At 38.0% G+C, this 27,043-nt stretch overlaps 1 protein-coding gene across 5 annotated transcripts in view; it reads left to right on the top strand.

Annotated features, from left to right (window-relative positions):
- Positions 1-27,043, top strand: part of EFL1 (elongation factor like GTPase 1) — a 132,478-nt gene that overhangs the window by 16,426 nt on the left and 89,009 nt on the right. For all 5 annotated transcript variants that reach the window (XR_010151468.1, XR_010151469.1, XM_510546.7 and 2 more), the window contains 10 exons: positions 5,192-5,325; positions 6,041-6,178; positions 8,070-8,284; positions 15,331-15,454; positions 17,193-17,269; positions 17,981-18,117; positions 18,737-18,859; positions 21,041-21,140; positions 26,065-26,216; positions 26,481-26,647. Coding sequence is in view for 3 of the 5 variants with exons in the window: in XM_510546.7 (XP_510546.4) it covers positions 5,192-5,325; positions 6,041-6,178; positions 8,070-8,284; positions 15,331-15,454; positions 17,193-17,269; positions 17,981-18,117; positions 18,737-18,859; positions 21,041-21,140; positions 26,065-26,216; positions 26,481-26,647 (1,367 nt within the window). In the remaining 2 variants the exon portion in view is untranslated. The remainder of the gene's footprint in view (positions 1-5,191; positions 5,326-6,040; positions 6,179-8,069; positions 8,285-15,330; positions 15,455-17,192; positions 17,270-17,980; positions 18,118-18,736; positions 18,860-21,040; positions 21,141-26,064; positions 26,217-26,480; positions 26,648-27,043) is intronic.

Here is a 27,043-nt window from a genome sequence, read left to right as displayed (position 1 = left end):
CTTTCTTGTCTTAAAAAATACATAAATCCTTCTTTCAGCCCCACATTCCTCTGCGTTTTCCCTCTTCCCCCTTCTTAGTCAAAGTTATCCTACAATTACTCTCTCAATTACTCTGATAATGAGACTAGCACCTTACAGTAATGACATGCATTAGCAGTGTGAAATTGGTCCTTGATCTATGACCTTCTCTCCAGAGTGATGCTAAGCATAGAGAGATTATAAGAAGTAAACATCAACCTTTTTTTTACTCCAGGGTTTCTTATTCTGGTTCTTACACCCTTCCAAGCAAAACTGCCAATGATCAAAGGAATCAAGACAATGTGGATGTGTAATTATTAGATTTACTATCCACTTTGAAGGCAGCAGGCCTTCAAAGGTGGAGAAGTTCTCAGTGATGTCAGAGTTCAGGGTGTCGCCACAGTACTGGGTGGCAGATGTGGACTGGCATCATACTGAGAAAAACCAAAAGCGGGTGAGGCCAAATGTAATCAGAAGTGGTCTGCACATGGTCTAGTTTCATGTTGGAGGAAGGTCTGGAGAGGTCTTCGGGTCGGGTTTGTGCAGCAAAAGAAAACTTAATCAGTTTGCTATTCATAGTTGTTTCTAGATCATTTTTCCTCTCATTTTCCTAACCCCTGTCACTTTTTTTTTTTTTTTTTTTTTTTTTTTTTAAGACAAGAGTCTCATTCTATCACCCAGGCTGGAGTGCAGTGGTGATCATAGCTCACTGCAGCCCAGAACTTCTAGACTCAAGCAGTCCTCCTGCCTCAGCCTCCCAAGTAGCTAATACTACAGGCATGTGCCACCATGCCTGGCTAATTTTTTAAATTTTTTTGTAGAGATGATGGTCTCACCATGTTGTCCAGGCTGGTCTTGGCTCAAGTGATCCTCCTGTTTTGGCCTTCCAAAGCATTTGGATTATAGGTATGAGCCACTGTGCCTGACCCCATCTCAGTTTTGACACATACTATCAGAGTCAACCACCCTTCACCTCTCCTTGTGGCAGGCTTCTCATAAAGATAGTTACCCTGTTACCTGTGTCAGCTTTACAATTGTGCTTTACAGTTCTGTCAAATAATAAGCCGTATTAGTTGATTTATAACTTATAATGTTATACATTGATTTAAAATATAAAAGGATAATAGTGATTTAAGATATAAAAGGAAACCAGGTGCAGTGGCTCACATCTGTAATCCCAGCACTTTGGGAGACTGAGGCAGAAGGATCACTTAGGGACAGGAGTTTGAGACCTGCCACGGCAACACAGTGAAACCCCATCTCTACAAAAAATAAAAGTTACCCTTGTGTGCCTGCAGTCCCTGCTACTTGGGAGGCTGAGGCAGGAGGATCGCTTGAGCCCAGGAATTTGAGGCTGCAGTGAGCTATGATTGTGCCACTGCATCCAGCCTGAATGTTTCAGTGAGACCCTGTCTCTAAAAACAAAACAAAACAAAAAAAAGTAGTATTTCCTGTGGAGGGAGACTTGTGGTTACTTTATATATAGTTGGGGTACAATTTATGTATATAATTGTTAGAAGTTCATACATAAGGAATGTAGGAACATGTCTTCAGATAACTCAGGTTCTGCCTATATTTCTGTTATTTTTGTTGTCAGGCAAAATACTCTACCATACACTGACACATAAAGGACACTTTCAGGAGGTTCAGATCTTCTTCCATAACTTCAGTTTTTCTTTTTTATTTTATGGAAAGTTTTCTCTCATCAGCTTTCTATGTATGCTTTAGTGAGCATTTCCAGTGTTTTGGAAGTTGGACACTAAACTCCTTACATGAAGTTTTACTGAATACAGAGATGATTTGGCAGGTCCTAGTGACAAATGTGCACCTTCTGTGAGACAATTATCCATGGCACTTTAAAATCATGGGCAAGGGAGCAATTCTTTTCCCATAACTCCCTATTAGCAGCAGAAATTGTCTGGAAGATATCTCTCATAATTAACTTCAGTTCTTCCAACTTTTTTTTCAGCCCCCTGGAACATAAAAAGATTGGATTGTTGCTTGACTGATTAGATCTGTGCCTTGAAATGAAGCCGTTTAGTTTGGAATGCCTGGGAAGTAAAGCAGCAGAAGTTTCTGTCCCTGAATGCTATTGCAGGGATTAATTCAACATACAGCTTCAGGACTTTGTTACAAATCGGAAAGATCATTTAGCATGCTTAAAAATTTTGTCTCCTGAAAAGTGTTATGCATTCTCTACTTTTTAAATAATTAATACTGGCAATAACAATAATATCTAGCATGGTAAACCCCTATAACTGCGTTTATGTATTTTTTAATTTGATCACACACACACAAAAGTGGTAAGTGGCATTTTTTAAAGAGACATAATGTGGCTGAAGTCACAGCAGAAGAGCTGTGCTTGGGGACTTTTTTTCTCTAATGGATATGGGACTTCTGTCCCCAACCTTTGAAATTTAGGTTAACGTTGTTTGGAAAGGGTTAAGATGAAAAAGGCATTGAAAGAGGAATTGGGAGGCCTGGCTCAGAGCTGAGCCAAGCCTTTGTCAGCTGTGTAATTGACCATGGCATTTCCTCCTTCTCACCATTAAATATATTTGAGAAACTCCAGGTTAAACAGAATTGGACAAACTTCTTTTACAGGGCTTCTCTGAACCTTTAATATGTATGTGTGATGTGAGCTCCAAGGCTGGCTGTTTATTTCTCAGCTATATTATTTGATCAGACATTTATTTTTTAGGATGTAGATTGTCAGGTGGAAACACTTGGTGTATCTCTAGCTTTCAGTTCCTCTCTAGATCTGAACCTGCCCTTCCTCAATGAATTTCAAAGAATCTGGAAATGGATGCGTAATTAAGGCAGCATAGATAGGTAGATCGGTATTCGTTTTTCTGAGTATTCCCTAAAAGGTCTAACTCCAATAAAAGGTAAGAGCACTGTTGTATAGGAAGCCTGAAATGTCTGTACGAGTGCATTTTTAGACTCTGTAAAGAACTTGACTGGAGACCCAGTCTCTGAAACTTCAGTATCAGGTTCCGGTCATATCACAGAGGACGGGAAAGCACTTGGAAGTTCTCCCACCCTAAAGTCTGGAGTTTAGCCAAATGAATAGGCAAGCGTTGTTTCCCCAGTTGCAAAGTATGAAGGAATCTAAGACCCTAGAAGTGACTAAGATGGTTAGATAGCCCTGGGTGTATTTCTGGCTTGCTTCTTTTGGGACCTTGGGTCAGTCTCTTACCTTTTGAGGGCATTAGCATGTTTTTCTATGGAATAAAGGCTTAGGCTGAGAAAATGCTGAGTGATTCTAAGAATCTCACAGCTTTAATTTTGTATGATAGGACCCTAGACCACTACTAGACATGCTCCTTTTTCTCTGGTGTACTTGGTTGAGATCATGATACTTATCGAAAATGTTGACTAAGAGAACTGGTGTGAGATCTGACAGTGAAAGGCTCGATTGAGGTCCAGTGGGCCATTGCTCCAGGGCTCTGGTTATTTGACTTCTTGGATTTTCACTGGAGATCTCCATGGTCTTCTCTGGTTGGAGCCTTCTCTGGTGGTTTCAGCAGAGCAATGGTTCCTCATAAAGCAGTTTGCATGAAAAGACCAGGAGGCAGCAGGGAGGAGTGGTACTGAAGAAGGCAGTCTGTTGCTAACTGATGGCAGTCTTCCCCACTGAGCCTCAGTACACTTGGGAATGCTTCACCCAGTGTTTTAGGAATTCATTAGCAGTGGAATCTTGGCATGTGAGGTGAAAGTTACTGCCTTCTGAGTGTAGTGGTTAGAGGTATGGTCTTTGGAGTTAAGTGGATTTGAACTTATGCTCTATCATTTTGAATTGTGTGATCTTAGTCAACCTCAGAATTGGATTCTAGCTGGATGTCCTTGAGAAAAATACTTAACTTTTCTGTGCCTTAGTTACCTGCTATGTAAAATTGGGCTAATAGTTGTAACTACTACAGGGGATTATTGTAAGTAAACATCAGATAATTTCTGTATTATGCTTAGAACAATGCCAGCCATGAATAGGCAGTCCACAGATGTTAAGCACTGGTTGTGGTTATTGTTGTGGTGGTGTTTATCATCAGTATCACCTAGGGCACAAGCGAAGTCATTCAAATTATATTGGGGGAAAATCCTTTAAATGGCCCATAAATTGCAGGTTGAGCATCCCAAATCTGAAAATCCAAAATCTGAAATGCTCCAAAATTCAAAACTCTTCAAATACCAACATGGCACAAAAAGAAAATGCTCATTGGAGCATTTTGGATTTCAGATAAAGGATACTCAACCCTGTAGTCATTCTTGAGCGCATTCAAGTTGATAAACACTGAGTTAAGGGGAGGAGCAAAAGTAAAGTATATGTTTGAGCATTCTAATAGTTATTCTGCCTTTAAAAGAGAATTATATCAAATTTATCAATAATGGGGAATGAGTACAGAATTCTAAAGTATTAACTAATTTTCTGCATGGTATACTAAGTTATGTTTAATGATAACTCTCTATAACCTAAGATGATCTTTTTTTTTCTTGTTTGCCTGGGACTAAGGGCTTTGATAGGATGTGGGAATTTCCGTGCTAAAACCTCAGGATGTGTCATCACCCTACTATAAGTTTAATACATTTGTCTGTTGAGATTATTGAAGGAGATATTAATGGGAGAGCACATAGCACACTGCTTGGCACATAGTAACTGCTCCTTAAGTTTTTGTAGAATTGAGTCTAAATCTTGCTTGAGCAGCTTCATACACTGCTCTTTGACAAACTGTAGGGAAGAACTTGGCCAACTGCTTTGTTGGCCCTTTGAACAGCTCTTACTGTCAGGCCCTTAGGCATTGATTTCTTTCAGTTTCAATTTCCTAACCTGTAAAAGGAGAATAGTAATATGTATCTCATAGGGATATTGTAAGGATTCAATAATATGTGATTAGCACATTAAAAGTGAGTATCATAGTGGCTGGCTCCCAATAAGCTCTTAAGTGGTAACTATTAGAATAATAAAGTCCTTTAACATTTTATATAGATGCTGTTTGGAATCAGTAGTCCCATCAGTGGGAAAAGTTGGAATGGTAGCTCTGGATTAAGCTTTCAACTCCTTTAGCTTTGTTCAGTTTTTTCTTAGAAGCTTTCAGCTTTCTTATTCTAGAACGCCTGAGGAAGAACATTGTGTACCTGGACAACTGAAAATGTGTGTTTACAAATTGTATTTTAGGTAATGAGGAGTACCTGATTAATCTGATAGACTCTCCAGGACACGTGGACTTTTCCTCAGAAGTATCAACCGCTGTTCGCATTTGTGATGGATGCATTATTGTGGTAGATGCTGTGGAAGGAGTCTGTCCACAGGTAATGGATTGTGATGAGAAAATACTTAAATGGTTAAGGGTGAGGAAAGAGGGGGAACTGACTGACTTTAGGCATTTCACTGACAATCACAACATTGGTTTTATATTTCACATTTGGTAACGTTCCAGTCTGTGAAGGAGTTAAATCACCAGAGTTCTGAAGGGATCTTGGAGATGATGACTTTAATTTAACATACTTTGTTTTTGTTTTTGTTTGTTTTGAGACAGAGTCTTGCTCTGTCACCCAGGCTTTAGTGCAGTGGCGTGATCTTGGCTTACTGCAACCTCCGTCTCCTGGGTTCAAGTGATTTTCATGCTTCAACCTCCAGAGTAACTGGGATTACAGGCATGTGCCACCATGCCTGGCTAATTTCTGTACTTTTAATACAGATGGGATTTTGCCATGTTGTTGCAGGCTAGTCTTGAATTCCTGGCCTCAAGCAGTCCACCTGCCTCAGCCTCCCAGAGTGCTGAGATACAGGTGTGACCCACCATGCCCGGCCTTATTTATCCTTCTTAACTGTCAGTTGCATAAAGGCAACAATGATTTCTTATGTGTAGTTCTTTGCTACTCCGCTGTATACATAGTTTGTGAATGCCTAGTGAATACCTTTGTCTGACTGGCATAGTCTAGAGTGGTTATTAATCAAGATTTTCTAATGTGCTCTAATTATTTCAAATCATGAGTTTTACATTTTTCTTTCTGTTTTTATCAGACACAGGCAGTTCTGCGACAAGCTTGGCTTGAAAACATCCGTCCGGTTTTAGTGATTAATAAGATTGATCGCTTGATAGTGGAACTGAAATTCACCCCACAAGAGGCCTATTCTCACCTCAAGAATATTTTAGAACAGGTATTTTAATTTTTAGTATTTAAAAAATTTAGCCACGAAGAAGAGTTGTAAGGAAGTTACTGAGCTGGGTATGAGCCGTTGCTACAGAAAAGTGAACTTTTCCACTTCAGATTCATACGTGTTGCTGTTATTCTACAAGAGAGGCAATAGAAAAAGCATGTTCTCAGTAGTCTTTTCCATCTCTTGGAATCACCCATCATATAAAGCTTGGACAATAGGCTCTCTTGTTTAAAACTGTATCTTGGTTCCAAAGTGAAGCCATATTAGGATTTTATTACCTATCTGTAGTATTTTATTACTTGTCGTTACAGGAAATTTTACCCAAGCATTCATTCATTTATTTATTCAGCAAATATTTCATAGATATATGTTGAATAAATGAATTATCAAATGTCCATTGTGCACTAGGGATTGTGAATATAAGATGAACAGGTCAGAATCCCTATTTTCAAGGAGCTCACAGTATAGTAGGGGAGACAAAGAGATATTTGGAGAACAATGAGATAAGTCCTGGGTGTGATATAACAGCATAGATAAGGGCCATCTAACCCTGTCTGGGTCAAGAGGGAAGAATGAGTTAGAAGTCTTAAAATGGAAGCCTTGAGATGGAAGTAAAGTAGGTGTTTGCCAGGTAGACAGGAAAAGGACATTCAAAAGAGAAGGAATACGATGGGCAAAGTCATAAAGGCAAGAAAAAGCACAGTACAGTGTTTCATTTAAGGAACTGCAAATTGTTTTTTAGCTGAAGAATTAGATCATTTTCAACAGTTACAAGAGATGGGAAAAAGGATATAGGATTTAGATGTCAGTGAACCTGATATGCCGTGCGTGAGAGTTTGAAATGTCTTCCTCAACACAGTGGAAAGCCGTTGATGAGGGCAACTTGAGTATATTTATTTGTTAAAGGCAGGAAACAATAAAAGTAGAACAGTGAAAAAGAATGATGGATGGATATCATTCGTTGTAGAAATAGGAAGAGGTAGGCCGGGTGTGCTGGCTTACACCTGTAATCCCAGCGCTTTGGGAGGCCGAGGCGGGTGGATCACGAGGTCAGGAGATTGAGACCATCCTGTCGAACAAGGTGAAACCCTGTCTCTACTAAAAATACAAAAAATTAGCCGGGCGTTGTAGCAGGCCCCTGTAGTCCCAGCTACTAGGGAGGCTGAGGCAGGAGAATGGTGTGAACCCGGGAGGCAGAGCGTGTGGTGGGCCAAGATCACGCCACTGTACTCCAGCCTGGGCGACAGAGCGAGACTCCACCTCAAAAAAAAGAAAAAAATTAGGAACGGGTAAAATAACTCCTGCCCTGCATTGGCAGGAGAAAGGTCAGTGGTATTTGCAGACATAAGTGAGCTTGTAGATTGGGATGTGGGGCACTTGAAGGAAATCTGAGTAATAGGTTCCATTTTCTCTCTGAGGTAGGACATAAGATTACTGCCTATTTGGGAGTGAAAGTAGTTGAGGATTAGGAGTTGGGAAGAGGGCCTGAAGAGAGTAGTGCACATTTCAGACAACCGATGTGAGAGATGGGCAAGGCAGTGGACTAAGGTTACAAACTAGGATTGTGGGGTTGGAAATCATGAGTACTTTGTGATACTAGGCCTCAGCACTGAAAAACAAATTAAGGATATGACACATTAACATTTACATTAAACTAATAATAATCACAAAATAACCTTCCAAAAACCTTATAATTTAGTTATGCTGAGTTTAGGAAGAATGGATACATCTAAGTTATTCACTGATTGTGAATGTCACCTCCTTTCATGTATGCTTAATGAGCCCAAACTGACTGATGATTCTAGCCCTAACACAGGTTAAACAGTGTTTCTCCTGCCGTGAGCATGCTGAGCATCTGAATGACGCTCTGCCATTTCACCATCTCTCCTAGATTAATGCGCTCACAGGGACTCTTTTTACTTCTAAAGTCCTAGAAGAAAGAGCAGAGAGGGAGACTGAATCCCAAGTGAATCCAAATTCTGAACAAGGAGAGCAAGTATATGACTGGAGCACTGGCTTGGAGGACACAGATGATTCTCACCTTTACTTCTCTCCAGAACAGGGAAATGTGGTGTTTACCAGTGCAATAGATGGGTGGGGCTTTGGGTAAGTCTGTTTGCATCTGATTAAATCTCTTTGCAGATTTTATATGCAGTTGATTGTTTTTAGTGAAACTTTTATTTTGAGATAATTATAGATTCACCTATAGTTGTAAGAGATAATGCAGAGAGTTCTCTGGTGCCCTTTACCCAGTAACTGCCTCCTATCCATGATAACATCTTGTAGAACTGTAGTACAATAACCAAGCAGGACTTTGCCATTTGCCGTCAATATACAAAACATTTCTATCACCACAAGGCTCCCTCACGTTGCCCTTATATTGCCACAGCTACTTCCTTCCCACCCTCAAACCCTTTTTAACCCTTGACAACCATTTATCTCCAAATTTCTCATTTCAAGGGTGTTATAGAAATGGAACCAAAAAATATGTAATATTTTTTAAATTGACTTTTTTCACTTAGCATGATTCTCTAGAGACTTATCCAAGTTATTGCATGCATTAATACTGTAGTTGGTTCCTTTTTGTTACTCAGTAGTATTCCATGGTGTGGATGTACCCCAGTTTAACTATTCACCCATTAAAGGACATCTGGTGTTTTGTTTTTTTTTTTCCTTTTTGGGCCATTATGAGTAAAGCTGCTATAAACAGTCATGTGTAGGTTTTTGTGTGAACATAAGTTTCATTTCTCTGGAATAAATGCCTAGGAGTGCAGTTGCTGGCTCATATGATAGTTGTATGTTTAGTTTTTAAAGAAACTACCAAACTGTTTCCAGACGGACTGTACCATTTTATATTCTCACCAACAATGCATGCGTGAGTGATCCAGTTTCTCCAAATGTTCACGTTTGGTGTTGTCACCGTTTTCATTTTAGCAGTTCTGTTGGGTGTGTACTAATATGATATTGTGGTTTTAATTTGCGTTTTCCTAACAGCTGGTTTACCTTGAACATCTTTTCATGTGTTGATTTGTCATCTGTAGGTCCTCTTGGGTGAAAAGTCTTTTCACATCCTTTCCCATTTTCTTAATGTGTTTTCTTCGTACTCCTGAATTTTGAGAGTTTTTTCTATTCTAAACAGTAGTCCTTTGTCTCATATGTGCTTTGCAAATATTTTCTCCCAGTCTGTAGTTTGACTTCATATCCTCTAACAGTGTCTTTCAAAATGAGCAGAGTTTATTTTTTGTTTTTTGTTTTGTTTGTTTGTTTTGTTTTGTTTTTTGAGACAGAGTCTTGCCCTGTTGCCCAGGCTGGAGTGCAGTGATGCAGTCTTGGCTCACTGCAACCTCCGCCTCCCAGGTTCGAGCGATTCTCCTGCCTCAGCCTCCTGAGTAGCTGGGACTACAGGTGTGCACCACCACTGCCAGCTAATTTTTGTGTTTCTTTTAGTAGAGACCAGGTTTCATCATGTTGTCCAGGCTGGTCTCAAACTCCTGACCTCAAGTGATCCGCCTCGGCCTCCCAAAGTGCTGGGATTACAGGCATGAGCCACTGCTCCCAGCCATCAAAGTCCGCAAAGTTTTTAATTTGGCTGAAGTTTCGTTTATCATTTTTTCTTTTTATGGATCTTGATTTTAGAGTCAAGTTGAAGAACTCTTTGCCTAGCTCTAGATCCTAAAGATTGTCTCTCATTTTTTTCTATAAGTTTTAGTTTTACTTTTTACATTTAATCCGTGACCCATTTTGAGTTAATTTTTGTATAAAGTGTGAGGCTTGGGTTGAGGTTTTCTTTTGGTGGGAGGAGAGGGCCTTTGGATTTCCATTTAGTCTAGAACCCTTTGTTGAAAAGGTTATCTCTTGTCCATAGAATTGCTTTTGTGCCTTTGTCAAAATCACTTGGACATACTTGTGTGGGTCTGTTTCTGAGCGTTTTGTTCTGTTCCTTTAATCTATGTGTCTGTCTTTCCAACAGTACCACATAATTTTGATTAGTGTAGCTGCATAATAAGTCTTGAAATCAGGTAGATTATTTCTGTCCACATTATTTTTAATTTTCAAAATTACGTTTGCTGTTCAAGGCCTTTGCCTTTCCATGTAAATTTTATAGTCATCTTACCTATATCTGCAAAAACATTTTGCTAGGATTTTGATGGAAATTGATTGGTAAACCTGTTAATTTGGGGAGAATTTTGACATCTTTGCTATGTTGAATTTTTTCTATTCCATGAACACTATGCCTCTCCTTTTATTTAAAATTTTTTAAAATTCTTTTATGAGCATTTTGTAGTTTTCAGCATACAAGTGCTGTACATGTTGAGTTAGATTTACACTTAATTTTTCATTTTTCTGAATGATTATAAATGATATTTTTAATTTTGGTGTTCGCACATTCATCTAGTATATAGAAATACAATTAATTTTTGTATGTTGATCTTGTATACTGTCACCTTGCTGAACTCACTTGCAGTTCTTTGTAGATATTTTGGAATTTGCTACGAGACTATCATGTCTGCAAATAGGGGTTGTTGTATTTTTTTCCTTTTCTATCTGCATGCTGTTTTCTCTTTTGCTGATTGCACTGGCTAGAATTTCCAGCACTATATGACTGACATTGATGAGAGTGGGCATCCTTGCCTTGTTCTTGGTCTTAGGAGGAAAGCATTAAGCCTTTCACCATTAGAAATAATGTTAGGACTGCAGGCTGTTTTTAGATGTCCTTTATCAAGTTGAGGAAGTCCCCTAATATTCTTATTTTTCTGAATGTCATTATTATGAATGTGTCAAGTTTTGTCACATACCTTTTCTGTATTAATTAATATATTTGTATGATTTTTCTTCTTTAGCTTGTTAATATGGTATATTACATTGATTGATGTTTTTGAATATTGAACCAGTCTTGCATTTCTTTATAGATTTTATATACAATTGATTTTTAACTTTAACTTTATTCTTGAGTAAATTCAAATGTATACCACAAAAGGATCCCACCTTATTCCTTAGCTCAGTTTATTTCGTGTCAGTTTTTTGTTTATCTTCTTAAAGTTATTTATACATAGATGAACAACTATATTTATATCAACTTTGATACCAACAGTAGCAAAAGTTAGTCTAGCTTTATTGAGGATGTACATATGCTAAATACTGAGTTACTCACTTTATTTAAATTATTTCACCAAATTCTGACAACACTCCTTTGAAACAGATATTACTATTTATTATCTAAGTCTCAAGAACATTAAGTAACTTTTGTTCAACATCACTCAGCTGCTAAGAGGCAGAGTTGATATTAAGATTAAAGTCTGCCTGAGTCTGAAGCCTGTGTTTTCTTGACATGGTTCTTCTCTGGGGTCTTCCCTATGGGGTGTAAGGATCCTTATTTCTTCTTATTGCCTCTCCCGAATTTGTACATGCTGAGGCTGTGTTAACAGTGACCTTGGATTTCAGAATGGAGTAGATAACTGATCACATTTTTCAACTACAACAATTTCTGACTTGTGGAATCAAAAAATCCAAATGTAGTTAAAAGATTATTACTTTGAGAAAAATGTCTGTGGTTTGGATAAATAGTAGTGGGACCATAACTGTAGTTAACTTTAGTTGTGGGCTTGATATTGCATGTAATTTGCAGGGATCATAGGACTAGAAATGATGCACTAGGAGAAAACAGAGTCTCTTCATGAAATTTATATCAGTATGACTTAGAATTGGAAAGAAAGAAAGGATCAGGAGCTGACTAGAATGCAAGGCTTGGGAGTAGCCTAACAAATCTCTGGCTTCATTTTTTAAAATGTATTTTCCTTTTTACAGGAACTTGTTCTCCAATTTCCCTTTGACCAGATTTTGTCTTGGGCAGGGCAGTGTAATATAATATCATAATTTTCTGTTTGTAATAAATTATAGATATCTTAGTCCATTTGATGCCCGAAAGATGATACTAGAGCTAAATAAATTGAAGTAATGCATATATGATGAAAATAGAAATTGTGAACCTGTTGAGAATTTGTACTTTTCATATATGGTTGATGGGTTGTCATTATCACCTTTCTAGGCCTCAGTTTACTTATCTGAAAAAACAAGAATATTGGGCTAAGATGATTTCAAGACTTTCTTTAGATTCATTCACAGTGATTCATTCAGTCGTATAATACGGTCGTACTTGTTGATTTCCTGATTTGTGAGCATTGTGCTAATAAGCCACAAGATGGGAGGCTTGTCCCTTTCTTACATTGATTTTCATAAGTAATTCAATGTTTTATGCTAATTTTAGTCTAAATCACACAAATTGGTGGAAAATGAGCACATTCCAGAATTTGCAAGATGGTTCTATAAACTCTGCAGTGGGAAAGGATTAAGAAGTGTGACTAGAGGCTGAACCTAGGTCTTCTCCCGAAATCTATCCTGTTAATTGATGTTAATCTGGGAGAGTCTGCTCTGAAAAGCAGAAGCATATTGACTTGGATGGGTAGCATCAAGAATCTAAGTTCTTGTTTTAGATACATAGAACTGAGTCCTCAACCTTATAGAAGAGGGACAGGAGAGAAGAGAAATGAAAAGCCCTTTGTAATAGATTTACTTGTCTTTGTGTAACCGAGTATTAGAATTCTGTAATTAACATTAATCTACTGGGTAGCTTGGAGGGCAAAAGGGTGTGTGTGGCTCAGTAATTTCATACTTGACTGAGTTGTCATTCAGGAAGATAGGCAACGAATAGATCAGTAGTCTTGGAATATAAATCTTTCTGCAGGTCTCTTAGAATCTTGTTTGCAGTTACTCTGTAGAGGAAATGAATTAAAATAGAATTCAAGAATGGAGAAGTGCTAGAAATTGTCAGTGTTTAAAAATTGTAACTAATGACAAAAATAAATAAAAACACTAGCAGTAATGTGGAATGGGTTGATGTTAAGCAAATTTTGTGGTAACTACGGGATAAAAAAGAATGAAAAGGATAAGCAACAAGATTTTTGAAAGATTTGTGTACCCGTATGTGTACACATGTGTGAATATTTGATATGGTGGACTAGAAGAGCCTAGCCTAAGCAAATGGGCAAATGTCTTACTATAATTTATGATTTTGATAGAGGTTTTAGAGTGTTTATTTATAAAAATCTTTAAGTTTACCACTTTCAGAATTAAGAGCAGGATATTTATCTGACATATTATAAAAGATAAAATAATGTATAATACAGTCTGGGTAACACAAATCAACATTTTTTAAAAAATCCTGGAAGAATAGAAACCACACCAGAAATCTAACTGATCAAAACAGTTGTACCAATAAATGATTATACCAATAAATGTATGAAATCCCCTACTAAGGAGATATTTTTTAGAAAGGAAATTTTATTAAAAAAATAAATCCATAAGTTTGCTACATAAAAGAGATAAACATAAAGCATAATGAACAGAGGCTAAATACCAAAGCTTTAGCTCAGATTATGTCAACCAAATGTGAATGAAAAGAGAGGTTTGGCAATATTAACAATAAAATAGGATTTATGGTAAATGAATTATGGCATAAGGATCATTTTCGTATAGATAATTGACACATTTACTAGTGAAGAGATTAACTATCAATTATCATAACAACAAAGTGCATGAGGCAAAAATAGAACTATAAGTAGAACTCTGTAGGCACATGGTTTGGGGGCGATTTTCACAGGTTAGTAGACAGGAACATGAACCATATGAATAGAATACTTAAAGTCAGAATTTAAGTGTCAGTGAAGGATATACAAAAATTGGTCCTATATCAGGTGAAAAAATAATTCAAATTTAAAAGAAAGAAAATGTCACAGGTTTCATGTATTCATCGCTCAGTCATTATCTCTGGTTTTAACCATCTAAGAATAGACCCAAGTCGCCAATATGGAGAGCAAAGCTTCAGCTGTATTATTGAGGCTCCAGGGAGCATCACTACTAACGAATAGGGCTCCCTTCTAAGGTTAGGTTGGAGAGTGCCTGGGAAGTCAGTCCACAGTGGTTGCCTCCTATTGTTTCCTTCCATGTGTAGACCTTGGACCTGCCTGTAGGTCCTGAATTGGATTTGCAAATCTGCATGGCAGGTTGCAGCCTGCCTAGCAAAACTGGGTATTGATAAATGAAAAGCCACAGAGATAAGGGTATCCTGACTTAACATCTGGAAGTAAGGCTCTGTGTGCCATTCTGGGTGTGCTGAAACACAGGAAGCCAGGAGGAGGCCTGACTCTTTTTAGGGATCCACAGAGTAGGCAGCAAGGCAGAGCCTGCTTTCTTCTTGAGGCATAGGAACTCTACCAGTGGATTTCAGCCTTTCACCTTGTCTTCATTTGTGGAAGAGTGATTAAAGAGTCACATGCGAACAAAGATAGTTTTATTTCTTCTTTTCTAATCAGTATACCCTTTATTTCCTTTTCTTGTGCGATTGCATTAGGTTGGGCTTTCAGTATGGTGTGGAAAAAAACTGGGGATATCCTTTTTTTTTTTCCTGAGCAGGCATCTTTTAAGATGCTGGTACTTTGAAAATTCTAATCTCAAACCTTAAACTAGATTGTTCTCTAAAGAAAAGGTATTTCTTAGGTCCTTTATCCAGACAATGCAGATGCTATATATAGGACCCTTAGTTGTTGATTGACTGTCTTCCTGTGACTGGAGACCACGGTGGTAAGTGGTTTTTCTCTGTGGGTTGATGCGAGTTAAGTCAGTGTGTGTATGTTTACCATTAATCTAGGATAATAAAAATCTTGTTTTGGCAGGTTGTGGCTCAAGAATTTCTTTCATTTGTGAGCAGCTGTCACTTAACAGCAGTGAGTAGCTGAAATAAAATTTTATTGTTGGCATAGTTGTGACAGGCAGCTGGAGCTTGCATTTTCTTGTCCCTAATTTTATCTTGTTTTACACCTGCAAAATTAAGAAAGAAAGCTATAGCATGTAGTACAATTCATATTAGTATAGACCTGAACATGGGCTTTGGAGCCAGACCGCTTGGGTTTAAATCCCCACCTCACTTGTTCCCTGTGTGATATCTCTGCTTCATTACCCTTTTCTGTAAAATGAGGAAATTTTGTAGGATACTGGATTAAGTTTAGTAATACGCGTGTAAAGAAGTTTGAACAGTACCTGTCACAGAAATCAATAATCGTTATTATTAATAACATGAACATTTGGTCTTCTTTCAGAATTGAGCACTTCGCCAAAATCTACAGTCAAAAAATTGGCATCAAAAAGGAGGTTCTTATGAAAACCTTGTGGGGAGATTACTATATAAATATGAAGGCTAAAAAGATCATGAAGGGTGATCAGGTAATGTGGTATATGTCCCTTTTGATTGTTGGTCATATTCTTGCCCTATGAAAACCTATACTGTAATATCTTTAATAAATGTAATTCAGCTTCAATTTATGTAGGTGAGTTCATGAGGGATTTTTTACTGTATATAATTGGGAAAGGCTTACAAGTCCATATACAGGTATTATTCATACAGAATTCTTAGTCCTTTTAAGTATAGTGAGCAAAGAACTGCCTTTTCTTTTCTTTCTTTTCTTTTTTTTTCAGAAGACCAAAAATCTTAGATCTTGGGCACCTGAAGACACACATTTTGTGCTGTGCATTTGTTTGTCTCTGTCACCATAAAGAGATGTCTCTTCTAGACATCCCTGTATGGTTCACACTGTCCTTCTAGTGTCAGCTGAGGCCTTATCTCACTGCATGCTGGTCATCGTGCAGTGTAGATCGGGAGAGGTGGGTGCTCCCTGAAACCCCTTCTATAGATAGAGGTGGTGTAGGAATGCTGTCATGTACCCTCAAAGGATACTTTTCTTGGAGCTTTGTGTTTTTAATGTAAAAACCAGGATTTCATAAATTTATTCTCATTGAAAATCATATACATTGCTTTGAGAAAATATTCACAAGTATAAAGCCACAGTAAACAAAAAAATCAAAGCCAGCACTGCTAGTAGATGTTGGTAATTTCTTTCATCCTTTTTACATAGATATATACATCCCTCAGTTGAGATATGCTGTTTATACAACGTAGCTGCCCTTTTGCTTTTGTCATATCATGAACATCTTCCCTTGCCATTAAAAGCTTTTTTATAAACAATATATTTTAAAGGGAGTGAATATAGCTAAGTGGGAAAGAGCATGCCTTGAGAGTTGACTCTGTGTTTGAATTTTGGCTCCACCACTTACTGGTTCTATGACTTTTATCTCAGTTATTTCATCTGTAAAATTGAGATAATAGCACTTATCTCATAGGATAGTTATGATTCTATGAAATAATTCAGTAAGCACCCTGTTATTTTATTTTGTGAGAGCACTATCATTTATGAATCATTCTCTTAAGATTGGACATAGTTGTTTTCAAATGTTTTGATATTGTAGAGTTATGATAGACATCTTTGTGCATAAGTTTTACGTCTTCATGTTGCTTTTTTTTAAAACTGAGCATTTTAAGCCAATGACTCTTAATTTCTTAATACTGTTGCCAGTAGTTCTTCAGAAAGGAGGTATCAATTTATTAATATATCCCATCTCGTGTATGGAAGAGTATACCCCTCAAGGTGCTCTTGCTATTAACTTTTTGCATAGTTTGTTAAGAGTAATGATGGGGTTTTTTGGGTTTTCAAAATTTTCCTATCCTTGTGAACCTTTAGAAATATGTTTAAGAATGCTTTATGTTTCTTCTAACATAATTTTAGACTGAAGTCCATGGAAAGAGCCCGCATGTGCAGAGTGAAGTTTTAGCTCTTGGCTTGTGTGCTGTGTGTATTTGTTTGATGGCAGCCATGGTAATATGACCCACAAATGGTCATATCACTTGTAAAGTCTATGGTTCCAAGAGGAAAGAACAGTGGATTATTATTGATTGTGGATTATTGGCGGTTTAGTGCATTCTTATAACTACTTTCATCTACTTTATTTTTGAATAAATATTTTCAAGTAGAAATGAAACATATTGATAATAAAAGCATGTCAAGAAGGAATATATAAATGCCTATTAAATGTTCAGGAACTTAAGCCCGTATGTTCTTTTGTACAGGCCAAAGGAAAGAAATCTTTATTTGTACAGTTGATCCTGGAAAATATATGGAGTTTGTATGATGCTGTTTTGAAAAAGTAAGACTCTTATAACATTGTTTACCTTTAGGCATCTTTAGGCAGTATAATTTGTCTCACTTTCCAGTTTGATGAGTCATATTTCAGAAAGCTGAGATTTTCTGAGAAAATGAACAGAGCTTCTACAGATGAGTTGATTACAGGGCTTGGAAGCAATTTAAAGAAGTCTATGTAACCCAGCTAAAGGGTGATGTTGGAGGGACAGGATAGCAATATTTTATAGAGTGCTGAGGAGAAGAGATGAAAGGATGGAAAGAAACATTGGGTCTTTGTTTATGCAAACCCACGTTTAAAAAATAGTTATTAAAGTAGAAAAGGTGCTTGATAGCTAGGATCATTAATTGGGAAGTTGAGAAATAACTTCTCTGATATAAGTTTGCTTTAGTAAATTTGCTTTCTAAGTTATTCCTGAGATGGAATAATGACTTGTTAGCACTTATTTGTAAGACTGCTTTACCACTTGATATAGCTTGCTTGAGGAGATTGTGACGAAGTACTTCCTGGGAAATCTTAAAGAAGGATTCACCTGAAAGTGTAAGAGTAGAGGTTGGGGAGGCCCCTTGTGTGGCGGCAGGATTCCCTTCAATCATTTTTAGCTTTTTTTGAAAAAGTAACACATTAGGGTAAAAATATGCCAAATAATGTTGGGTTCCACTGCCTGTTTATATCTGCATATGACATTTCCCCTCTCCAATCTTGTGTTTACCACAGGGACAAAGACAAAATTGATAAAATAGTGACTTCTTTAGGATTAAAAATTGGAGCCCGGGAGGCACGACATTCAGACCCTAAAGTTCAGATCAATGCCATTTGCAGTCAGTGGCTACCCATATCCCATGCTGTTCTTGGTATCCTTTATTCTAATGGTTTTTAACGAAATAGTTTTGATAAAGCTAGAAAAAACAATGCGTTATGGTAACCAAGAAATTCTCTGGAAATAACATTCAATCCAAAATAAGTCTTCTCTGCTTATTTAGTGTTCTACCATGAAACTGTATTAAATACTTTGATAATTAATACACCAATACTAATTTGTGTTAACATTACTAATAGTGAACTTCTTTAGGAAGACTATTCTTTTTTGTGTTTGTTTAGTAATCTATAAAAATAAAAATGTTTACACTAAGATTCAAATATAAGTAGATGATTTAGATGTTTGTGTTAGATAACTGTTTCATTTCAAGGTCATCTGTAGCCAACCTGCTAAGCTCTGTTCTCATTTGTTCCATGGGCCTCAGTGTTAAAGTATCTGTCATGAGGATCCTTTCTGAGCTTTAAGGAGTTTGTGAACTCCCTGAAATTGTATGCATGTTTTGAGATGTGATGCATAAAGCAGTGTTGCCTTATAGCACAGGCATTTTCTGTATGGACAGACTTTGTTACCTTAATATTTAGAGCATACAGTGAATCTTCGCCTTGGTGGGAGGCACTGGCTCAAGGTTTTCAGTCCTTAACAACAGACTTCAGCTATGGTGTGTCAGAAACTTCCTAGTCCCCTTGATATTACAGCTGAGAGAGTGGAGAGACTGATGTGCACAGCATCACAAACTTTTGACTCTCTTCCACCAGAAACTCAAGCACTGAAAGCAGGTGAGGAAAGATGGACCTGTTGGAATATACCATGTCATTGACTGTCCTCCATCCAGGCTGCTCTAGACCAGTTTGCTGAATGCTAGTTTGCTAAATGGCCAATTTGCCAAATGTCCGCTTCCACAGATGAAGAGTTTCACAAATGACCATTTCACCAGTTTTGCCTCCCACCCTCACCCCAAAGGTTTTCTTGTTACAGCCATTTTGCTCAGGCAGTAGGGTGAGACCAGCAACTTCTTGTACACATGCTCCTCATGAGAAAAGAAGCTCCCATTCTGGGCTTTGTAGGTTCCATGAAATTTGTCTCCATGTATTTTCTTATCTCTAATTCTTTTCCTCCAGTTCTATTGGTTTTGTAACCCTGCCCCCAAACCACTACACTGTTATTCTTGGCATCACTATTGACTTTTGGTTCATTAAATCTAATGGCCAGTTTTCAGTCTTCATAGGACTAGATCTGTCAGTAGCATTTTACGCAGTTGATCACTCCTCCTTGAAACACTTTCTTCCCTTGACTTTTAAGCTTCCATTGCTTTCATTCCCTTGCTTCTGCTTTTCTTCCTGTCCCCCTGGCTGCTTATCCTTTATAATCTCTTTTTGTGATTCCTCCCCATCTCCCTGGCTTTTTAACTTTGGGGTGCCTCAAGCAAGGTTCAAGTCTTTGATCCTCATCTATTTTACCTGTAGTCCCTCTTTTGATAATTGTACCCAATCTCAAGACTTTAAATGACAGCTACATACTCATAATTCCCACGATTATGTGTCTTCAGAGCATGTCTGTTTTCTGGACTCTGGACTGATATCTAGAACTCCCTCTACACTGTGTTGTCTAAGAAGCATCTCAGCTGAACATATCCCAAACTGGACTTTTTATCTTATCCCCAAGCCTGCTCACCTAGTCATTCCCATCTCAGTTAGGGGGACCTCAATCTTTTCATTTACTCAGTCCAAAAACCATGGAGTCATCTATGGCCCTTATATTTATCTCACACTCCAACATCCAGTCCATCAGCAAATCCTGTTTATTCTTCCTTTGAAATACAGAATTCAACTATTTCCCAATGTTTTCACTTCCTGGCCAACATGGTGAAACTCCGTCTCTACTAAAAATACAAAAATTAACTGGGCGTGGTGGTACATGCTTGTAGTCCCTGCTACTCGGGAGGCTGAGGCAGGAGGATCGCTTGAACCTGGGAGGCGGAGGTTGCAGTGAGCCGAGATAACGCCACTGCACTCCAGCCTGGGCGACGGAACAAGACTCCATCTGAAAAAACAAACAAACAAACAACAACAACGAAACAACTAGTATCCCTGCTTCTGCTCTTGATTCCTGTTAGTGTTTTCTCAACTATTGCAGACAAAACAGAGTGATCCTCTTAAGATATAAATCAGGGCATGTCATTCTGTTCCTCATTCAAAGCTTCCACTGGCAAGACTTCTGATACATGTTTGATTCTTACTTCCTGTGGTTTTCTTTTTTCTTGTTTATATTTTACTGTTGAATTCTTTGTATACAAATTATTTTAACGTGAGGTGATGGAATTGTTTTTAAAAAATTCATTAATCAATGTTTTTTTACCTCCAGTATAGGTTAAGGAAAATGTTCATATGTTAATATGAAATTGCATTAAAATTTGTGTATTTAGGGAGAATTGGTATCTTAATAGTATTGAATCTTAATTTATTTCTAAGAATTTGTTAATATCATAATACAGTATTTTTGTCCATTTTATTTTCTAACTTGTTATTGTGGGGGATTGGGAAAGCTATTGATTTTTATGTATCTTATTAACAAGCTACCTTGTTGATTGTTGGCCTTTGGTAACATGCCTCAATTCTATTTTCTATACTTGATACAGTGAAAAATGTATTAGTGCTTATGGTAGGTGGTTAACCTCATTGCATAGCTTTAGCTTTCATATGAGATCCCTCACCCTGTCAAATTTGCTTGCTTTTCTTTTCTTATTTCTGCCAACTGTTTGCTCTTGCTCTGCTATTCTTTCCTAGCAATCTTACCCTTTTCTAATTAAAATTTTTATCATAGTTGGAAAAAGTTATGGACTTCTGGTGTATTTCGATGATGCCATCCGTGTTCTAAACATTTTCATTGTTTTCCAGAAAAATCTGTTTTTTTTTAAATAATGGGAAAAATAGTGACATTTTTACTTCCTATTTGTTTAGCTTTTATGAAATGTGGAAGTGAGGACACTGCTCCAGTTATTATATTTGTTTCCAAAATGTTTGCAGTTGATGCTAAGGCCTTGCCTCAGAATAAGCCAAGGTAAGGGAAAGGGGAAAGTTGGGCTGGGCGAGGAATATGGTGTATGTTTGGTGGGATGCAGCTGGGCTGTGGGTAGGGGGGGCACGGATAATGCTTTTCCTCCTCAACCCAGAATTCATATCAAGCCAACCCCCAGGGTAACATACAATTTATACAGTAGTGTATCCTTTTGTGATACCTCTGTAGGAGAAAGTTGTTGAAATCAGCTCTGGGATATTGAATTGAAGTGATGTAAGTTTGAAGAGTATGTTAGCAGTAGTAGCAACAATTAAATTTTATTAAACATGTCAGGCAAGTTCTAATCTGAGTCTGCCTTGTCTCATCTAATTCTGCCTACCTCGGTAGAGATTATGAATGTATGAGGATCTCTGCTTCCCTGTGTGTATTATGTGTGCACAGGTGTGATGGGTGTAGGAGAGGGATATTCCTCAAGTTCCAGAGTCTTGGGGAATCTGTCTCTTCTACATTTCCTGTTTTTTATGTGTGTTCCCCTCCTTCTGTCTCTGCTGCTTTACCCACTAGTTTAGATTCTGATCATCTCTTGTGGATATTGTTGCAGCAACCTCCTAGCTGGTTCTCCTGCCCCATCTTTAGTTCCACTGATCCACTTGCCATTCTTTCTTTAGAGTGATCTTTATAAGACTCAGCTATGAAGATATGTCTGTTGCTCAAAAACCCTTAATGATTCTCACTGTCTTGAGCAGTTTTGATTCAAGTGTAAAGTGTTGGCGATGATTTCAGTGGTACTTAGGGAAACAAGTTTTAATTTAATTAGTTGTCATATTTATTTTAATGTGTATTTGTGTGTATTGCCTGTGTATGTCAAGTGATAAAGCCTTTACCATGATGAGATTTTAAAGTTTTATTGAGTTAAAAATGTTTGTGCATTTAAATAAGTATTAAATAATAATATGCAGATATAGCAGAAATCATGAAAATGATATGTGAGTGACTGAAGGTCAGATCATCAGCCCGTGAAATAAACTTGACCTGTCTTAGTGGCATTTCCGACCCACCCCCAAACCATGTTTCGACTAGATTTTTATTTCTGTTTCTCTAATATACTAGTGTCTGAACAAATGTCCTATCTGTACTTGTGCTGTTCCTCCATCTGAGAAGGCTTCTTTTCCTCTGATAAAATTCTGTTTGTCCTTCAGGGGAAAGGTTATGCTTTGTTTTTTAGTACTTCCCTAGTGATTTGGACATTAAGTGTATTCAATAATTTTTGCCCTGGGGATAAGTAAAGGAATAGATGGGTGAGTAAATGAAGAATGAATGAGTGAGTATCCAAATGGGGGAATAACAGGTCAGTGAATGGGTGAATGAGTGGCTAACTGAGTAAGTAAGTGAGTGAATAATGGAATGAATGAATGTCTAATTATGTATCTAGGCTACTCCCAGATAATATTTCAGTGCTACATGTAGTAACAATTTCTTGTAGTAACAAATTTAGGATATTGGATGTTTTTTGGCCATTGGGAGTATCTGAGAGATTCTGGTAGAATCATAGGGAATATCAGAGAATTGGAAAACTTGCTGTTAAGATTTGAAATACATGTATTTATAGCATTTAAAATTCCTAGCTCTACCCATCCTTCATTTCTTGCTGATGAATAATAGTATTATTATGCCTCTACTATTAATTACATTTTCTGTGAATGTTTTTCTTAATAATTCATCATATGCTTTTCTGATTTTAGTATATTTCTGATAGTGCAATCCATTCTATTCCATGAATTTTTTTACTGATTTTATTTTTGTCATTGTTTTTTAACCAGTATATCAGGTTCAACAATTGTTACATAATAATATAGTGTTTTCAGGTATACCTGGGCAAGGTCATCACCATTACTTTGTTCTTTTCCATCTTCTAGCTGATTTTTTTTTTCATTTAAGTTTTATTTTTTAAATTTGGGAAAATGTACCATTGGAAGTTGGTTTGATAGCATTTTCATCTCCATTGTATTAGACATACAAGCCAGGAATAGCAGAGTATTATTTTCCTTTAGTATAGAGTACAATGTATTAGTGATATGTGCCAGGGAGAAAAGTAAGGCAGGAAACAGGATTCGGCGCCCACAAAGCCTAAAAAAATTTTTCCCTAACTTAGTGAAGACACTGACCTTTACTCACTGCTCAACAGTGCCACTGTGGTTGTAAATGAAGTGTGGGACTGTTACAGGACTTTCTCCTCTGTTCTTGTGTTCTTGCCTCTTTTCTTTGCTTCTTCAAATTCACCTTCCAACCTGACATTTGAATCTTTGGTCAACATTCTCACCTCTGGTCTCCTTCATCTCAGTATTAGTAACTGTTGCCCCTTCAAAAAGTAACATCCATGGTTAGTTTAACTATAGCCTAAATAACTTAACACTCACAACTGTTTCCTCACTAGTAGGGCCCCATTTTCTTGTAATTAAATTTCTTTGTTCTCAACAAATGCTGGATACACAGTGGGTACTTTTTGCACATCCTTGCTGATTACTATCTGCTTTGTTCCCCGCTACCGTCATTCCCAGTGCCCAGCAGTGTGTGGCACACAGTAGTTGTTAACTGCATGGATGGATAGATACATAGATAGACAGCAGGCATCTATACAGTTGATGCTTACTTAATGACTGTACATGCTGATTATTCCAGATCACTTCATGAACTTAGACAGTTGAGGATTTAATCCGCAAGTGAACAAATACACTTCTTTTTTCACTAAAACTAAAGTGAAATCACATGTACATAAGATGACAATTTTTATCTTTAATTCCTCTTGAAGGAAAGACATAACCTGGTGATAATGAGCATAGACTTTAGAGCCATACAGATCTGGATTTGAATTATGGCTCCTCCATTTAATATCTGTGTGACTTTGGGTCGAGTTACTTAAGTTTTCAGTCTCCCTTTTCTTATATGTAGAATAGGAATACGATATCTACTTCATTTAATTGTTGTGATAAATTATGTGCTATAATATATGTAAAGTGATTAACAGTCTCTGGATCATAGTGATAAACCTGTTGGAAGAGACCATTTCTCTTTAGATGCTAGCAGGTACCTCTGGTATTTTTTCCTTCCTACTCTAATAATAAAAATGTGTTCTGCATTTATATTTTAATTCACACTTTTCAGATATTCTTATGAGTTTTTAGCAAAAGTCTAGAAACAAGGAAAGTTGTCAAAGGATTGGTTGAAGAAACAGCTAGAATGCTCAGCCTGGGGAGAAGAAGGGAGGCAGGGAAGGCATGAATGCTGATGATTCAAAGGAAAGGAGAGGGAAGTAGGTTTGTTAGATGTTGCTCCAGAGGAGAGAACTGCGGCCATGGCTAGAAATTGTGAGGAAGCAGAGTTCATTCTGCATTTGAAAGTTCTGACATTTAGAGCTTCCTATAATGAGGAGCTTGTCTCTTGCAGTGGTAGCGTGGCCCCCTAGTGCCAGCAGTTTTGATTGCCTAACGAGACACCTGACCAAGCCAGGCTCAAGGATTGTTTCTCATATTTTTGTATTCTATTGCACAGCCCAGTGACCTGCAGCAGAGTGGGTGTGAGTGGAAGGGCCTACTCTTGGAACTAAACTCATTGATTTTGAGGGACAGGTGCTAAGGAAGGCAGAAGTAGTGTCTAGTCCTGGACACTAGGACTAGAGAAGTCTTGTCCAGCAGGCGGATATCTGAAGAGTATAGCAGTGGACAGTCAATGATTTAAGCAGTCACCTTCCAGGTTAGCTTACATGAAATAGAAAGGTAGAAGGAGTTAGGCCACTTTGCATCAGGAGCCCTAAGGGTCTGTGGCCATTTGGAAGACAAGTAGGCAGAATGGCTACCTGCATGGCTTCCAGTGCTTACGGAGAGAGGAGGGGAATAAGGCATGGCAAAGTGGGGATGAAGGTTATCAGTTAGGTGTGAAGTCTGAGATTGGCAAATAAAGCAGTAATCATAATATCAAAGGTGATGGACAACACGGGAGAGAGGCACAAAGTGTTGGGACCATGAAGAGTTGTCCAGCTTCCAGAGCTGGAGCATAAAGTTAGGACCAGAGGACTAGCCTGAGTGCTTTGATGTTCACTTCCCAGAGTATAGGGCAGAAGATGCTGTTATTCTATCAGCCTTAGGACAGGGTTTGGTCTTGTTCATGTGTTGGGGTTGAGCATGAAGGTAGGTTCATAAGGACTTCTATGTGGGAAGGGAGCCAAGTCCTAGGAAACAGTCTACCTGCCTGGTTTCTACCTTCCAAACCCAAACTCCCAAACAGAATTTGTTTTCAACTTAGTATTCCCCTTTTGTCAACACCTTTTTAGTATTAAAACTCTAAATACCTTGTCTGTGTCCTGACAGACATGAGGGTAGTTCTTTAGGAAAAAGAGCTTAATTACCTCCCCCACCCCTCCTCATTCTCACCCCCATGGAAAACCACACATACACACCCACACATTGCCTTTTCTGTGATGGTACTTCTTAGGTCCAACACAGTGGCTGATATTTCAGTTTGACCTTCTAGTCCTGATGAATTGCCAGTACTCATCCTAACCTTGAACCCTTCCTCTTGAACCCCAGTTATTGAGGCCTTATGCTTGTTTCCCTGCCAGAGTCGTTCCAAACCCTAGTATCTGTCACTGTTTCCCTTCCTTCTTCCTGTTCTTTGCCTTTTCCAGAAGGAATATAGGTATCTGAGAAAGGTTCCATACTATTGTACATTGCTCCAGATGGGGACTTGGGCTCTTGCATGTCAGTTCATAAGCTCAGAATAGTTGGGACACAGCATTATTAGAGAGAGGCTGATAGGCCCTCTCTTATTGCTACAGACAGGGAGAGGACTTGGACAAAACTGCCTGGAATGGAGCTGGGACCAATCTTCATCTTACCCAGCCATGTCAATGCTTGCTGTTTCCCTACTTGGATGAACTGAGAGATGACAACATATTTGTGATATCCTGTAGGCCTCTCACTCAAGAAGAAATTGCTCAGAGACGTGAGCGTGCAAGACAAAGGCATGCAGAGAAGCTTGCAGCAGCACAGGGACAGGCACCCTTGGAGCCCACCCAAGATGGGAGTGCCATTGAAACATGTCCAAAAGGAGACGAGCCAAGAGGTATAGCTTTCCTAAGTAGGCTCTGTTGCAAAGTATTTGCGTTTTTGCTTAACTGGGGACACTCATCCTTTAGTTCTTGAGCTTTTTAAGCTTTAATTGTAGTTTTTATCAATATTCTTTCCATTCTTGGTGTTTTGTTTTGTTTTCTTTTTTTTTTTCTGAAACTTGACCAAAGATATCATATTCACTCCTCCTTCTATATTTCAGACAGTTCTTGAATTAAGAGGGCATTCTTGGCACTAATTATCTTTTTGTTTCTGTCAGGTGACGAGCAACAGGTGGAAAGTATGACCCCTAAACCTGTGCTCCAGGAAGAAAACAACCAAGAGTCTTTTATTGCATTTGCTCGGGTGTTCAGTGGTGTGGCTCGAAGAGGAAAGAAAATTTTTGTCTTGGGGCCCAAATACAGTCCTCTTGAGTTTTTACGAAGGGTAAGAATTGAAAGTAAAATATTTATATATTGTTTCTCGAGAGTCTGATATCTTTTCACATTTTGTTGGGACTGGTGATTATCTTGTTGGTAGATTTAGTTTGTCTCTGGAAAGGCACACTTGAGTGACTGTGTATCTCCTTTTGTGTTGCTTTGATAACATTGTCATATATGTCTCAATTAGTAGCATTTAGGAAACCAATATGTGGACCAAATTTTCAGGCCTTGTTTAATTATAAGGCTTTTCTCTTCTAGGCAAGAGTCACCTTGTGGTTAGAGAAAAGAACTGATAAGAGCAGATGTCATGCTGGAGCCAGGGCAATGGCCGATCTTTGAGAAATAGGAAGATCCAAAAACTAGCTGGCTTAGGCCAAAGGTGTGGGCAGTGAGCAGGGGA

Source organism: Pan troglodytes, chromosome 16 (genome assembly GCF_028858775.2).
Source record: "Pan troglodytes isolate AG18354 chromosome 16, NHGRI_mPanTro3-v2.0_pri, whole genome shotgun sequence".
In the NCBI taxonomy this organism is placed as follows: domain Eukaryota; kingdom Metazoa; phylum Chordata; class Mammalia; order Primates; family Hominidae; genus Pan; species Pan troglodytes.
This window is presented reverse-complemented; position numbering and strand designations above follow the sequence as displayed.